The sequence below is a fragment of the Nicotiana attenuata genome, unplaced genomic scaffold (genome assembly GCF_001879085.1).
Source record: "Nicotiana attenuata strain UT unplaced genomic scaffold, NIATTr2, whole genome shotgun sequence".
Classification (NCBI taxonomy): domain Eukaryota; kingdom Viridiplantae; phylum Streptophyta; class Magnoliopsida; order Solanales; family Solanaceae; genus Nicotiana; species Nicotiana attenuata.
In genome coordinates, this window is record NW_017670570.1 from 139,076 (window position 1) to 152,562 (window position 13,487).

The following is a 13,487-nucleotide window of genomic DNA, read 5'->3' on the forward strand; positions in this document are numbered from 1 at the left end:
ACAGTGTGTCCTTAAGGAAGTTATTCCCCTCAAGTACCCGAGGTTCTGGAATATATCCTCCCAGGATAGAACGATTTAACTCACCAGTGTATCGGTACCTAAAACTCTGGTGATCGGCGAACCACTCGATGGTCGTAAAACACACTGGAATATTTTGTGCAGAAGAAGAAGAAGATTCAGAAAATTTAGTAAGTAAATATTCTGGGATTTGAAGGTCTATTTATAGCCAACTTGGTGATATTTCTGAAGAGGTTTGCAACCTTTCAGAATAGTCATGACTGTTGGAACAGGTGTGACCCTCTGAAGAGGTTTGCAACCTTTCAGAACAGTCATGGCTGCTGGAACAGGTGTGACCCTCTGAAGAGGTTTGCAACCTTTCAGAATAGTCATGGCTGTTGGAATTTTTTTTTCGGGAAATTTAAAATGAATTTATATTAATCCGGGAAAGAAAAACGGGCTAAACCGGACCGGGTCGCGGGTCATCCCTCTATTTCTTTTCCCACCATTTTCCATTCACACCTCTTTTATTATTATTTATTAAATAACAAACCCAACACTTTTCCGTTAAAAGAAAGAACAATTTGACCTAGTTGCTACTGGATTACTTAGAAAAACAAAGTAACAAGTGGGTATTGACATTTTGTGAAAATGGATTGGTCTAGCATTAAATGTGGCTATATGTGTAAAGGAGAACTGTACAATAATAATTGACCCATATTCTAGACCTTTACACTCTGTTTTAATGTTTCTGAAAGGCTAATTTCATATCTGTATTATGTTTTCCATATATGACTTTTCTTTGCATTATTGCTATAATAATATAGGGAGTAATATAAATTTTCAGATAGGGAATCTTAAGCACAAATTATGGCTAGGAATATCGACTTATACACGCCAATTTTAATTTAATATGATAGATAATTTTAAAATGTTGACTTTAGGTTAATAATAATATGATCATTGTCTCAAAATACTTAGACAAAGATTGTTGCATTATCTTATTCCTTTAGTGTAGCCTGACTAATGGTGCAATCCCTATTTAGTTGTATATTTAAAGAAGAGCAAATTATAAAAAGGATTTCTTTTTCTTTTTCTTTTTCAATAACAATGATGTTCAGGTCTGCTTGTGCATACTGTAACGCTTGCTAGGCAGTAAAACTCCCTGCATATAATGATAACTTAATGGGTTCTATAATATTAAAGAACTCTGATCCAGGGTCCGATCTAGGTGCGCGGACTGAAGAGGATTCAACTGAACCCCTTTTGCCGAAAACTACAATGCGTATGTAAGGTCAATTTTTTCCCCATGTTGCATCCCTTTAGCTTTTTAGTGTGTTTACATTTTTATTTCTTGAATCCCCTTGGTGAAAATTCTGCTACCGCCGCTGCTCTGATCAATTCCTATCATTTTGAGTGTAGAGATTACTTCTCTATTTCTGAAAGAAAATACTGCAACTTCATAAAATTGATCATTTAATCTGTCTTATCTATACATCAATAAGACACTTCTATAACTAGCCATTTCTTTTCTGCAGGGTATTATATGCTAGTGAAGGGGAATCGTGGTGTAACTGGTAAAGTTGTTGCTGTGTGACCAGGAAGTCATGAGTTCAAGACGTGGAAAAAGCCTCTTGCAAAAATCAAGTTAAGACTGCGTACAATAGACCCTTGTGGTCCGGTCCTTCCCCGGACCCCGCCCATAACATAAGCTTAGTGCACCGGGCTGCCTTTAGGGTGTTATATGCTAGTGATTACATGCTTTCATATGAAATCATGTGCTAACAAGAATTAAAATATACAAGATCAACCCCATACCACTAGTTATTTATTGTTTTTAAGCCAATAATTACCAGATGAAGATTGTTGTGAAACTTGTAAGCAGCCATTTACAACACATTATCCAGCTTAACTAGGAAGCAAAGAGAAAGAAAAAGAAATTATATTATTGACTTAATGTCTTTAAATGTAATTAATTAGTAGCTTTATCAAGAAGTAGCAAAGAGAGTGAGGAAAATGGATAAGTCTCTTCATTTTATGTTGGTTTATCAAGAAGTATAAAATGAACAGATGTATACAGCAAATAAAACTAAGCTAATTGCTATACTATGTTGGTTTGATCAATAAGCCAAGCATTGTTTTTTTTAATCATTCGATATTTGAAGCACATTGTATCTGACTAATCTGGATATGCAACATTGTCCCCGAATTGAAGAAAACAAGGAGTGATCAAGAGAAGTCTCTCGAGATCAATCAGAAGTGCTACTAACTCTTTTCGACGATCAAGTAAATCACAAAAAAGTTCATATCATCCTGCACTTTAGAAATGCGTGCTTTAGCCCTTGAATAAATGGAAACAAATTAGAAACAAGAATCAGGGGATACACAGAGTTGTATTACGACACGAACCTAAGATATCATCCACACATGCATGGAAACAAAAGTGGACCACCTTGGCCATGCACGTCATGCTCTAATTCTCTGTTAGCCCTCTGTCTATTTTCAACATCAGAACCAGACCATGGACTCAACTGAGGTGGAGCAATTTGTCCATTAGCAAACAATGAATTCTGATCTCTATTAGGCAATGCCATAGCAAATTCATCAGGTCCATAGATCAAAGGACTATGGTTATGACTTCTTCTATGTCCATTAGCATTAGCTCTTCTTTCTACTGCAAGAAAATGACCAAGTGATGGAACATTACTACTGTCATTGTTCCTTATCATCATTACACTCTCAGCATCTGTGCTGTTTCTTGGACATAAAGAGAAACACCATGTTGTTTTTGACCTGTAGTTTTTTTGGACATTTGTGATTACACCATTTGTTCTTGACCTTGTTGATCTTCTTGAGAGATTATTAACTATACTGGAGACACCAATTAGACTTCCAAGTGTGGTGCTCCTATCATGGAAAAAAGATCCTGTGGACTGCAAATTCCAAACACATTTAAATAGCATAGATTAATTAGTTTAGAAACTTCAAACCAGAATTAGGAATTAACTATTACTTACTCCTAAATATTATAACATACCTAGTGTTATCCCACAAATGGGGTCTAGAGAGAGGGTGGGATGTACGCAGATCTTAACCCTACCTTGTGTTAGGTAGAAAGATTGTTTTCTTAGTTTTGTGTAATGATTATGTTCAATAAAGTCTACTTAAGATTTTAAGATTCTGAAGCAGTGGCACACTAAGTAAGGGGTGTCATCCAACAATGCTTCGTGAAAGGTTTTCCTTATATATGTGCAAAGGACAGCCCGTTGCACTAAGCTCCCGCTATGAGCAGGTCGAGGGAAGGATCGGACCACAAGGGTTTATTGCACGCAGCCTTACCGTGCATTTCCGCAAGAGGCTGTTTCCGCGGCTCGACCCCGTGACCTCCTAGTCACATGGCAGTAATTTTACCAGTTACGCCAAGGCCCCCCATTTTCTTATATATGTGCGTAAATAATATATTTTTCCTAAGAAAAAAATACATATATCCGCTATCAACGGAAACCACCAAAAAATTCTATAAGATAAATAATCAAGTACAAAGAGTAAAGTCATAAAACCATCAGTCTCACACTCAATCTCGGTTACAAGCCGAATTGTGACTATAAACCGACACTGCAACTTGCCTAATATCTTGCGTACGCCACTGTTTTGAATAAAATTAAAAGATTGGTATAGGTTTCTTTAATTAATTAGTCTAGACATAAACTTGGTCTAATGAGTACCATGATACATAAAACTTTAAAAGTTAATGTAGTAGCACTGCTGCAAGATTAGGGAAGTTCTGGATTCAAATAAGTACAAGCAGAACAATTAAGTTGAACTATTGAAGAACCTAGGACAAGAAGAAAATTAAAGTTTGAAACATGTTACACAGCATTTGATAATTGAGGTTCATAAAAAGCATCCCAAGGATTTCATGTCAATGTACTAAAGAGACACCAGTGACAGCTTTAATAATGTTATGGTCCCAACTTACATTGAACACAGAGTGACATGACATAACTCACAAAAATACTTCACAAAATGCATGAAACTATTAATGAAGGTTGAAAATATCCAGGTGCATCATATGATTTTGACACAAAACCAAGGACATTTCAATAAATAACAAGTACTCTATGTGGCTAGCTTTCCTATCTTGGCCAATCTAGTTTTGATTCTAATTTGTTTTGGTATACTTAAACTTCAACTACTCCAATTTATTATGATCTTGGTTGTTTGTATTTACATTCTTTTCACATTTTCACTTATCCTTTCTTTATTATCCCTAATAAACAACACCATATAATACTCATAAATCCACAGGAATGTCACAAAGGTTAAAGCAAGACACATGCTGTAGTTTTATTTGACAAGTTTATATTTTTCACACTGCAATTGGCAAAAGAATTTAACTTATATATCCTGAATCTTGATAGTGCAATAATTTTATTCTATCAGTGTACTTTAGCTGGTTATATATAACTTATTTGTGTTATTTTCTAAATTATCAAATTAGGGTAACTATAAACAATTATCCATTGTTGCAAGTTATTGTATAAAAAAATATTCACACTGTCAATTCATAAGTTAAACCCTCGGCAAATTGGAATACATTGGTTGGAAGGGGGTGGGTGGGAAAGAGGGCAGCCCGATGCATAGGCATCGCGCGTTCACGCAAGGTCGGCGGAAGTGTCGTACCTCAGGTGTGTGATGTAGACAGCCTACCCTAATACAAGCATGAGTGGCTGTTTCTATTGCTCGAATGTGTGACCTATAGATCACACCAAGACAACTTTACCGTTGCTCTAAGGCTTCCCTTCGTGCGGGAAAGAATGAAAATAAAATAAAAGTAGTGCATGAATGGTATGTTAAGTTGAAGTATGAACTGACCTCAGTGTCCAAATCTGATGAAGAATCTGTGGTGGAAGTAAGAGACTCACTGAGTGAAGTGTTGAATGAAGTTGAACCAGCAGAAAAATCTCTGCTCCTACCCAAACCTATTCTCATATTCAGTGGTTGCAATCCCAATGGCCACCCTTCTTCCTGCTCCATCAAATCAATCAACAATTCAAAATGAAAAAGAAAAAAAAGAATAAGTACAATAAAGAAAACTAGTAGTAGTGGGGTTTAATTTCCATCTATCAACTCAATAATCTGACCAAGAACCAAAGGACAATTTTACAATGTGATGAAAAGACTACTCTCACTTCAAATTATAAGGAAAAAAACACAACCCCTCTTCACATAATAGAAACCCCATGTGGTAAATTGCAAAATAGCGACAACAACAACAATAACAAACTCAGTGGAATCTCATAGTCTGGGGAGGTTAGTCTGTACGCAGACCTTACACCTACACTGAGAAGATAAAGAGGTTGTTTTTGATAGACAATCGGCTCAGGAAAGACGAGAAGAAACAATATAAACAACAATTGCAAAACTGTGACAACGGGACAAAACAAATACCTGTTGAGCCATGTCCAAAATAACACAGTTATATTTGATAAAGATTGAATTTTTACTACTCCTCTGAGGTAAAAAAAGGGAGAAAAATGCCAATGAGGGTCACCTTAAAACCATTGGATTAACCTGAAATAACAGACAAAAAGTGTCAAAGAATGAAAGAAAGAAACTGTCATTTCAAATAGCTGTTTCATTAAACAAACAGAAACTGTAGTAAAGAAGAAGAAGAAGGACAAACTCACAAACATGATAAGTGGTTTCTTCATATACACATAGGAAACACACTTAACACAAAGTGTAAGAACATTGTTTCATATTTCTAGCTGGAATAAGAACAAGTAGAATGGAGTCAAAAGAAATACTTAATGAACAGAGTAAAAGTTGGTTTCTTTAAATTTTTATTTTTTTCTGTTTTGCTTTTGGTTTTGTTGATTGAAAATAAGAAACATAGAATAATTGTAATATGTCGATAAAAGTGAAAAAGCAAACAAACAAAAAGACCGGAAACTGCTGCAGAGGTTGTCCTTTTTATAGTATGACATTTGCCTTTCCTAAAAGTAGCTAAAGCTTTCAATTACTTAGACTGTCATTGTCAGATGACCCCATTTTTTTCTTTTTCTTTTTTCTTTTCGTCAGCTGAACCCTTGAATTAACATACAGAGAGATGCTTTGCTTTGTATTATCCTTTTCTCGATTAAATTTATATAATATATGGATAGTTTAAAAGTTGTTTAGTTTCAGTATATTTTACTGTCAATATGGGCCGGGCCAGGTTAGCCCAACTTAGCCCACATGGGCTTTAGCAATCGACAAATTAAATTGGGTAGTCCACCATTTTGATCAGCCTTATAACGGGCAGCACACCCCAACCCTATGTGGGCCAAACTGAATAAAAATAAACACTAAAAAAATAAAAGACAAGACTGTATTTCATTCACTAAAAGTCAAAACTCAAAACAAACTATTCAAGAGAACATTCATGACGCTTATGGGATATCCAAACACATCATCTTTGTCAAACACATTTGAATATGCTTGTGACAAGTTGTCTTAACATCTTCACTTTCTCTACACCTACAATTCATATGCAATATTATTTAGTTAAATATTAAGAATTATTAAATTTTAAAAACTAATAATATTCAAATTCACATAAAAATATTACCAGTTCTAGTTTGCGAAAAGTAGTATAGCCAATTTCGAGTAGTAACAAGTGTTTGAACATTTTCATGATGGATGCAACTTTTGTACTTTGTTAAAACACGCCCACCAATGCTAGATGTTGATTCCGATGCTACAGTAGATATAGGAATACTAAGTGTATCACGCGCCATCACTGAAAGATCGGGATATTTTTTGGAATGGTCCTTCCAATACATGACAACATCCATCTCTTGAAACTTCTCAAGATCAAGCTTTGGTTCCTTAGTAAAAATCCAATTATGACTTTTCATCGCTAGAGGCAATGTACTTTTTATATTCTATATATTTTAAATAAATATTTTATTCGGCCCACGTGTCGGCCCAGCCCAGCCTCAGTCTAGCCTCATGGGCCACGGGTTTACTCGGCCCCGGCTTAAAATCTTTATTTTTAAATGAGCTCCAAAAATTTTAGTTCAACCCTACTAAATCACGTGCTGCGCTGGGCTGACCCAATGGGCCAAGCCCATATCGACGACACTAGTAGGTAGTAGCGTCTTTCCTTTCGTTCCAAGAGTAGCAGTGTTTTTCTCGTATTTCCTTATTTTAGATTCCCATTACTATCTTATGTTGCTTTTGTTTTGGTTTCTATTAATTGATGTTTTTACTGCTTCTTTAACTTTTTCACGTTTCTTTTCCTATACTGTTATGATTATGCATGTTTGTTTTGAGTCGAGGGTCTACCGGAAACAATTTTTCTATCAGAACAAGGTAGCTCTAAGATTTATGGACACACCTCCCTCCTCAGACCCTATTTATGAAATTATACTAACTTTTTTGGTGTTGCTATATTTTAACAATGTTATAATATGTTACTTGCGTTCTTTTTTAGGTACTCTTTAAGTTAATACACTATTAGGCATTTGCAGTTCGCACACACAATGAATTTAGATTTGAAAACAAATAGAGAAAACAAGAAAAAATAAATCTTAAGATGGTTCCATGGCATCCATTGATGGTGATAATAGAGAATCCAATAAAGGGTAAGAAATGATTGCAATTCTTTTTGCTTAGGTGTATACCAAATGCAACAGAGGAAGAACCAAAAAAAGTCTTCCAGTTTCATAAGGGCCTTTGCTCCTTTTTGGGCCCAATTTATTTTAGGACCCACATTATACGGTCCTTGCTTTAACTGTTCCTCCAACTTAAACAAATGTTAGAATATCACGGGTTAGTCAGTTTTCGGACTGGTCATTCAAAAATAGCCAGTATTTGTCATGTCATTGAAAAATAGCCACTATTTTGCTGCAACAGAGACCGGTCCAGCATAATATACTGGAGTTCGGTGCACCTGTGTATGAACTTCCAGCATACTATGCTGGATCGGTATACTTTGCTGGCTCCAGAATAATATACTTGAGTTCCAGTATAATATACTGGCGTTCCAGTATATTATGCTGGAGTATTTTCCGGATTTTGAACAGTATTTTCGTTTAGATTTATCTTTACTTGAAAAGTGGCTAAATTATAATGACTTTTGAAATTGTAGCTATTTTTGAATGACCACTTATAAATTTGGCTATTTTTAAATTTCTCCCTAAACAAATAGACAAGGTTTCGACGTTGAAAAAGGGGTCCATGGGCCCATTACTCCATCACCCTGCTTGGTCAAAGTAATTAATTACCTCAAAAAGTAAGAGTAAAACGGGTAAATAGTCACTTTTTGAATCGGCTATTAGATGTTTAAAATAGGGAATCTTACATAAATGTCCCAAATAACTTTCAATTTACCGACTTTTAGCCATTAATCATAGACTTATCACCTTATTTGTCACCTCATTCATGATATATATATATATATATATATATATATATATATATGGGTCTTGCTAACATACTACATGAAGGTAGTAAGTTAGCAAGGTACCTATTTTTTGCGTTACCCAAAATACCCCTTATTGCAAATAAACAATGTACACAGCTAAAAGGTTTTTTGTCTTTTTCACATCAAACTCTTTCCTCCCACCCCACCTGGCATTTCTCTTCTCTCTCGAAAAGAGGAGGAAATTGATGATTTTGCTTCACTACAAATTCTTCTCAGATTTCAATAACGCCCCCTCCCTCCATTTTTTAACTTCAGTTTCTACTTTAAATTGTATTTTTAAAATAAAATCTTTCGGCCATTAATGTTTTCTGAGATGAAAATCAAAGTTAGGAGTGATGAGTTAGAAGATCTTTTTGATGGACAAGCTACGTTCACGGCTTCTTTCATTTGTTTTCCAAATGATTTGAAGAAGAGTATAATCGCATAGGAAAGAGCATGAACAACAAATTATTCGAGGGTGAACATGAGTGATTTAAATCTCAAATTTAAATTCTAACCCATATGGGTTTGATTTGTCTTTTCAGATTTTCAATATTTAATGTTGTTCTTTGAGTGTAGTCGAAAATTTTATTGGTTTGAACCTGTGAGAAAATCAACAATTTAGCAGTGTAAAAAGCTTTGGATTGGAAAAGAAAGTTGAAACTTGAAACTGAGAGAAAGAGGAGAGGGGAGGAAGAGAGAAGAAGAACTGCATTTGGCCTTTGGTGAAAGGACAAAACAGTCCCTAACATTAACACATTTTTTATTTGCAATAAAGGGTATTTTGGGTAAAGCAAAAATGGGTACCTTGCTAACTTACTACCTTCATGTAGTATGTTATATATATATATATATATATATATATATATATATATATATATATATATATATATATATATATATATATATATATGTATAGAGAGAGAGAGAGAGATTTTTCAATGGTATGGTTAAAATTCATTGAAAATATATAGATGAGTCAATATACAAATTTTGAGAAAGATTGGAGGTGATTTGGTATCAAAATTCGTAGTTAAAATCGAGTGAAAAAAATTCTTTTGTGGCACATATATTAATCATGTATCACGCATGTATCTCACACACAGGTATACATGAATATACATGTGATACACGTCTGATACAAATACGATATATATGTGATACCCAGATGATATACAGTGTGGTACATATTTTTTTTCATGTTCATCTTCTACTTCGAATTTTCAATTCAAACCAACTCAAAACTCCACCAAATCATCCCAAAATTGGGATTCAGGCTTCTTAAGATATACCCAAACTATTCTAATAATACACACTCAAAAGAAAGCAAAATTTTGACATTTTTTTGGCTAATTGGCTAATATTGGTAATAGTTGGCTAATATTAGTAATATTTTATGAATTGACCAATTTTTGTAATAAGCTGCTTATAAATGGACATAGCTGGTAGTTTTCCTTAAAAATACTCCTTTCCGAAACATGAAAGAACTACAGCAATCGGTGCGGATTTCAAACATTCTATGAGTTAAACTCTAGCATAATATACTGGAGTTTCAAAAACCCTCAACATGTGTAATCCCAAAAATACAGTGCTAGACTTAGAGCTTTTAAAGGTTAACTTTCAGCATACTGTACTAGAGTTCGAACCTTCATAGGTTCAAATCCCACCAACAATTACTAGGGTTCAAATCTTTATATGTTCAAATCCAATAAGGATTAATAGAGTATGAATCCTTTTCACACTGTTTTACTCAAAGATATATTGATTTGAACTCCATGACAATCGAGTAGCTGCTAATGGTATGGCTCTAAATTTTATCCCTCCTCAGATGATTAATGGAAAACCTACAATTGTGTCGGAGGAAGAGGAAATTAAAGAGCAAATAGAGATGTGGAATAATGCACTAGTGATCTATACTATGGGTGAGTTACCTAGCTATACAGTTATGAGTAACTACATATCTAAGAATTGGAATGAAGTGAGCACACCAGAATTATATCTACATGATGAGGGATTCTATATTGCTAAATTTTTAGATATTCATGATAGAAATGAGATCCTATATTCAGGCTCATACACTTTGCGCAGTAGACCATTAATTCATGGACCCCTACATTTGATAGGAATTTCCTCGTACAATGCCTATTTGGGCTAAATTGCCCAACCTACCTTTGAACTGTTGGGGAGCTAAGACCTTGAGCGAAATTGCAAGTGGATTAGGGAAACTTATTTTTACAGATGAATGTACCCGGAAGTAGGTTCGCATATCTTATGCTAGGGTCCTAGTTGACATGGATGTCACTCAACCCATGCCAGAGGTGTTGGACATCACAGATCCAACAAGTAGAGTGTTTTCTCAAAATATTGAGTACAATTAGAAGCCTCTGTTTTGCAAAAAAAATATGTGAAATTTGGTCATGTCTGCCTTGTGGAACCAAAGAGGGTCAATACTCAACAGCAAGGGCAGGTACCAGAGAACTTGAACAAGAAGAATACTAAAGCAAGAGGCGAGTATAAGGGTCAGAAACCAGGGATGAATATGCAATGGAGACCACAAATAGGGCAACATGTACCTCACCAAACAGCGGTGGTACAGGCACCTGTTAGGATGCTTGAGAAGCAATAAAAGAATCCCAATCCAGAAAGCAGTCCAGTCAAGAATGATTGCAATTTCCCTATGCTACAAGGGAAGACGAGTCAGGGCCCACTAATAGGGGAGATGACTGCTACTGGCTCTACTTCAACTCCAGGTGGTATTCAGAAATCATATGTAAATGCAGTGGTGCAACAGACAGTTGTGATGCCTAGTAAGTCTCCTGTTAGGTTGCAGAATACTTACTCACCACTTGATGGAGGAATTGCAAGGATCGTGGGAACTGGTAGACCTCCTGACGGAGGAACTCAAATACTTGCTCAATGAATGGTGTAGTGTGGAATGCGAGGGGCATGAATAAGCCCTTCAAACAAGGGGAGATGTGTAAATATCTTAAGAAATTTAATATTGTGTTTGCTAGTTTGTTGGAAACTAAGGTGAAGGAGAGGAACTTTGCTGCTAGTATTACTAGAGTAGCAAAGGGATGGACATTTGCTAATATTTGTGTTGAGGCAGATAATGGGAGAATCTGGATATTATGGCAGCAGAACCATGTTAATGTCACTATCATAGAAACTAATGCTCAGTTCATCCATTGTCTTTTGGTGGATAGGTACTCTTTGTTTTCCTGTGAATTTACTGTGATATATTCCAGAAATACTATTGAAGAAAGGAAAGCACTATGGGCTGGTTTGCAAAGCATTGTCACAAATAGGGGCGTTCATAAAAATCTGAAAAATCGAATCAAATCGATCAAAAAACTGATACTTTTTGGTTTGGAATTTTAAAACCGATCAAATTTGGTTTTATTTTAATTTTAATTAGAAAAAAACCGAACCAAACCGACTATAGGAGTAGCTATTTCAAATTTATTATTACACCTATATATATGTATATTTTTACATAAAGTTTCAAAAATTTAATGGTAAATGTAAATAGTTTGCACTTTTAGTATAGTTCTTTACCTTTAAATTCTAGTTTGATTGGTAGTTTTCTTTTGTTACGTGTAAGAATCTATTTCATGTTAAAAATAATATATTTTAAATTGAGTCCTTAAATTATTCATCACTATTTGATTCAATTGTCATCAATATATCTTGGTAAATAATATATTTCTCAAAGGACAATTGATTTGATAGTGTTACGTTCAAAATGTGGTCGCTAGAATATGTGTTTGGTAGCATATGTCTTATATTAAAAAACAAACCGACAAATAACCGAAAAACCGACATAAACCGAATCGGAAAAAAACTGACCTAAATGGTTTGGTTTGGTTCTAACATTTGAAAAACCAACTTACTTGGTTTGTTTTTTTTTTTTAGGGAAAAACCAATCCAAACCGAACCATTAACACCCCTAGGCACAAACATGACTAGAACTTGATACCTAGCAGGAGATTTTAATACTCTCTTATGCTTGGATGATAGAATTGGAGGACAACCAGTGGCTGAGGCAGAAACTAGAGATTTCCAACTTACTATTGATTCTCTTAATCTGGTGGATATGAAAGCTACTGGTAGGTTCTTTACTTGACCTAATGGACATGTATGGAGCAGAATTGATAGGATTTTATGCAACAATGAGTGGATTCTGGAGTATGGTAACATTACAGCTCAATATAAAGAGAACCTTTTCTCTGATCATTCACCCATACATAGGGGTGGGCATTCGGTACTTCGGTTCGGTATTTAATAATTTCGGTTCGGTAATTCGGTATTCGGTTTATCAATTGTGTATACCAAATACCATACCAAAATATTTCGGTATGGTTCGGTTTTTCTTATTTTGGTTCGGTACGGTTTCGGTTTAATAATCGCTAAATAATCAATGCTAGCTAACGCCTAAGTCCTAACAGTGCACATGCACAATTGTTGAAACAATTGTAAACACCACAAACAATTGTAAGTTACACAGTGCTATGTGGCTTCGATAACAGTCTAAGTCCTAACAGTCCTAACAGTCCTAACAGTAACAGTCCTAACGTTGCAGCAACGTTTGAAATTGAAAGTTGAAACAATACATACTAAAGTAAACACCAGATGCAAACAGTCATTGCTAAACACCAGTGCAGTGCAAATTACAGTGAACAAAAACAGTCATTGCCCAACTCCAAAAACAGTCATTGCTAAATGCTAAACACCAGTGCAGTGCAAATTACAGTGAACAGTCAACAGTCATTGCTAAACACCAGTGCAGTGCAAATTACAGTGAACAAAAATGCCAATGCACTGTACACAACTCCAAAGTTTGCCAAATTCTGCCCAACTCCAAATTGCATCTGTACGCAACTACACATTATAGACTTGACCACAATGCTTGAACCTAAAAATATATAAATCATAAGTTAGAATATAATATTTTGATGATAAAAAAACAAAACTACAAAAGTATTAAGTATATCACCAAACAAAATGAGTATTAAACTTACCACTCAAGATGCAAGTT

General features: G+C 35.0%; 1 protein-coding gene across 3 annotated transcripts; it reads right to left on the bottom strand.

The window, feature by feature from the left end:
* Positions 1–2,112: 2,112 nt before the first annotated feature.
* Positions 2,113–5,976, bottom strand: LOC109241088 (uncharacterized protein At3g17950-like). Of its 3 annotated transcripts, XM_019407798.1 has the most exons (5): positions 5,688–5,976; positions 5,449–5,571; positions 4,873–5,025; positions 2,407–2,930; positions 2,113–2,310 (listed from the first exon to the last, which is right to left on the bottom strand). In XM_019407798.1, the coding sequence occupies exons 2-4, from the start codon at positions 5,458–5,460 to the stop codon at positions 2,415–2,417; spliced, it is 681 nt and encodes a 226-aa protein (XP_019263343.1). In that variant the 5' UTR covers positions 5,461–5,571; positions 5,688–5,976; the 3' UTR covers positions 2,113–2,310; positions 2,407–2,414. The 3 variants fall into 3 exon arrangements, with proteins under 3 accessions (XP_019263343.1, XP_019263342.1, XP_019263344.1); XM_019407797.1 differs by having other exon boundaries at positions 2,113–2,930; XM_019407799.1 differs by having other exon boundaries at positions 2,113–2,930; positions 5,692–5,879.
* Positions 5,977–13,487: the final 7,511 nt, after the last annotated feature.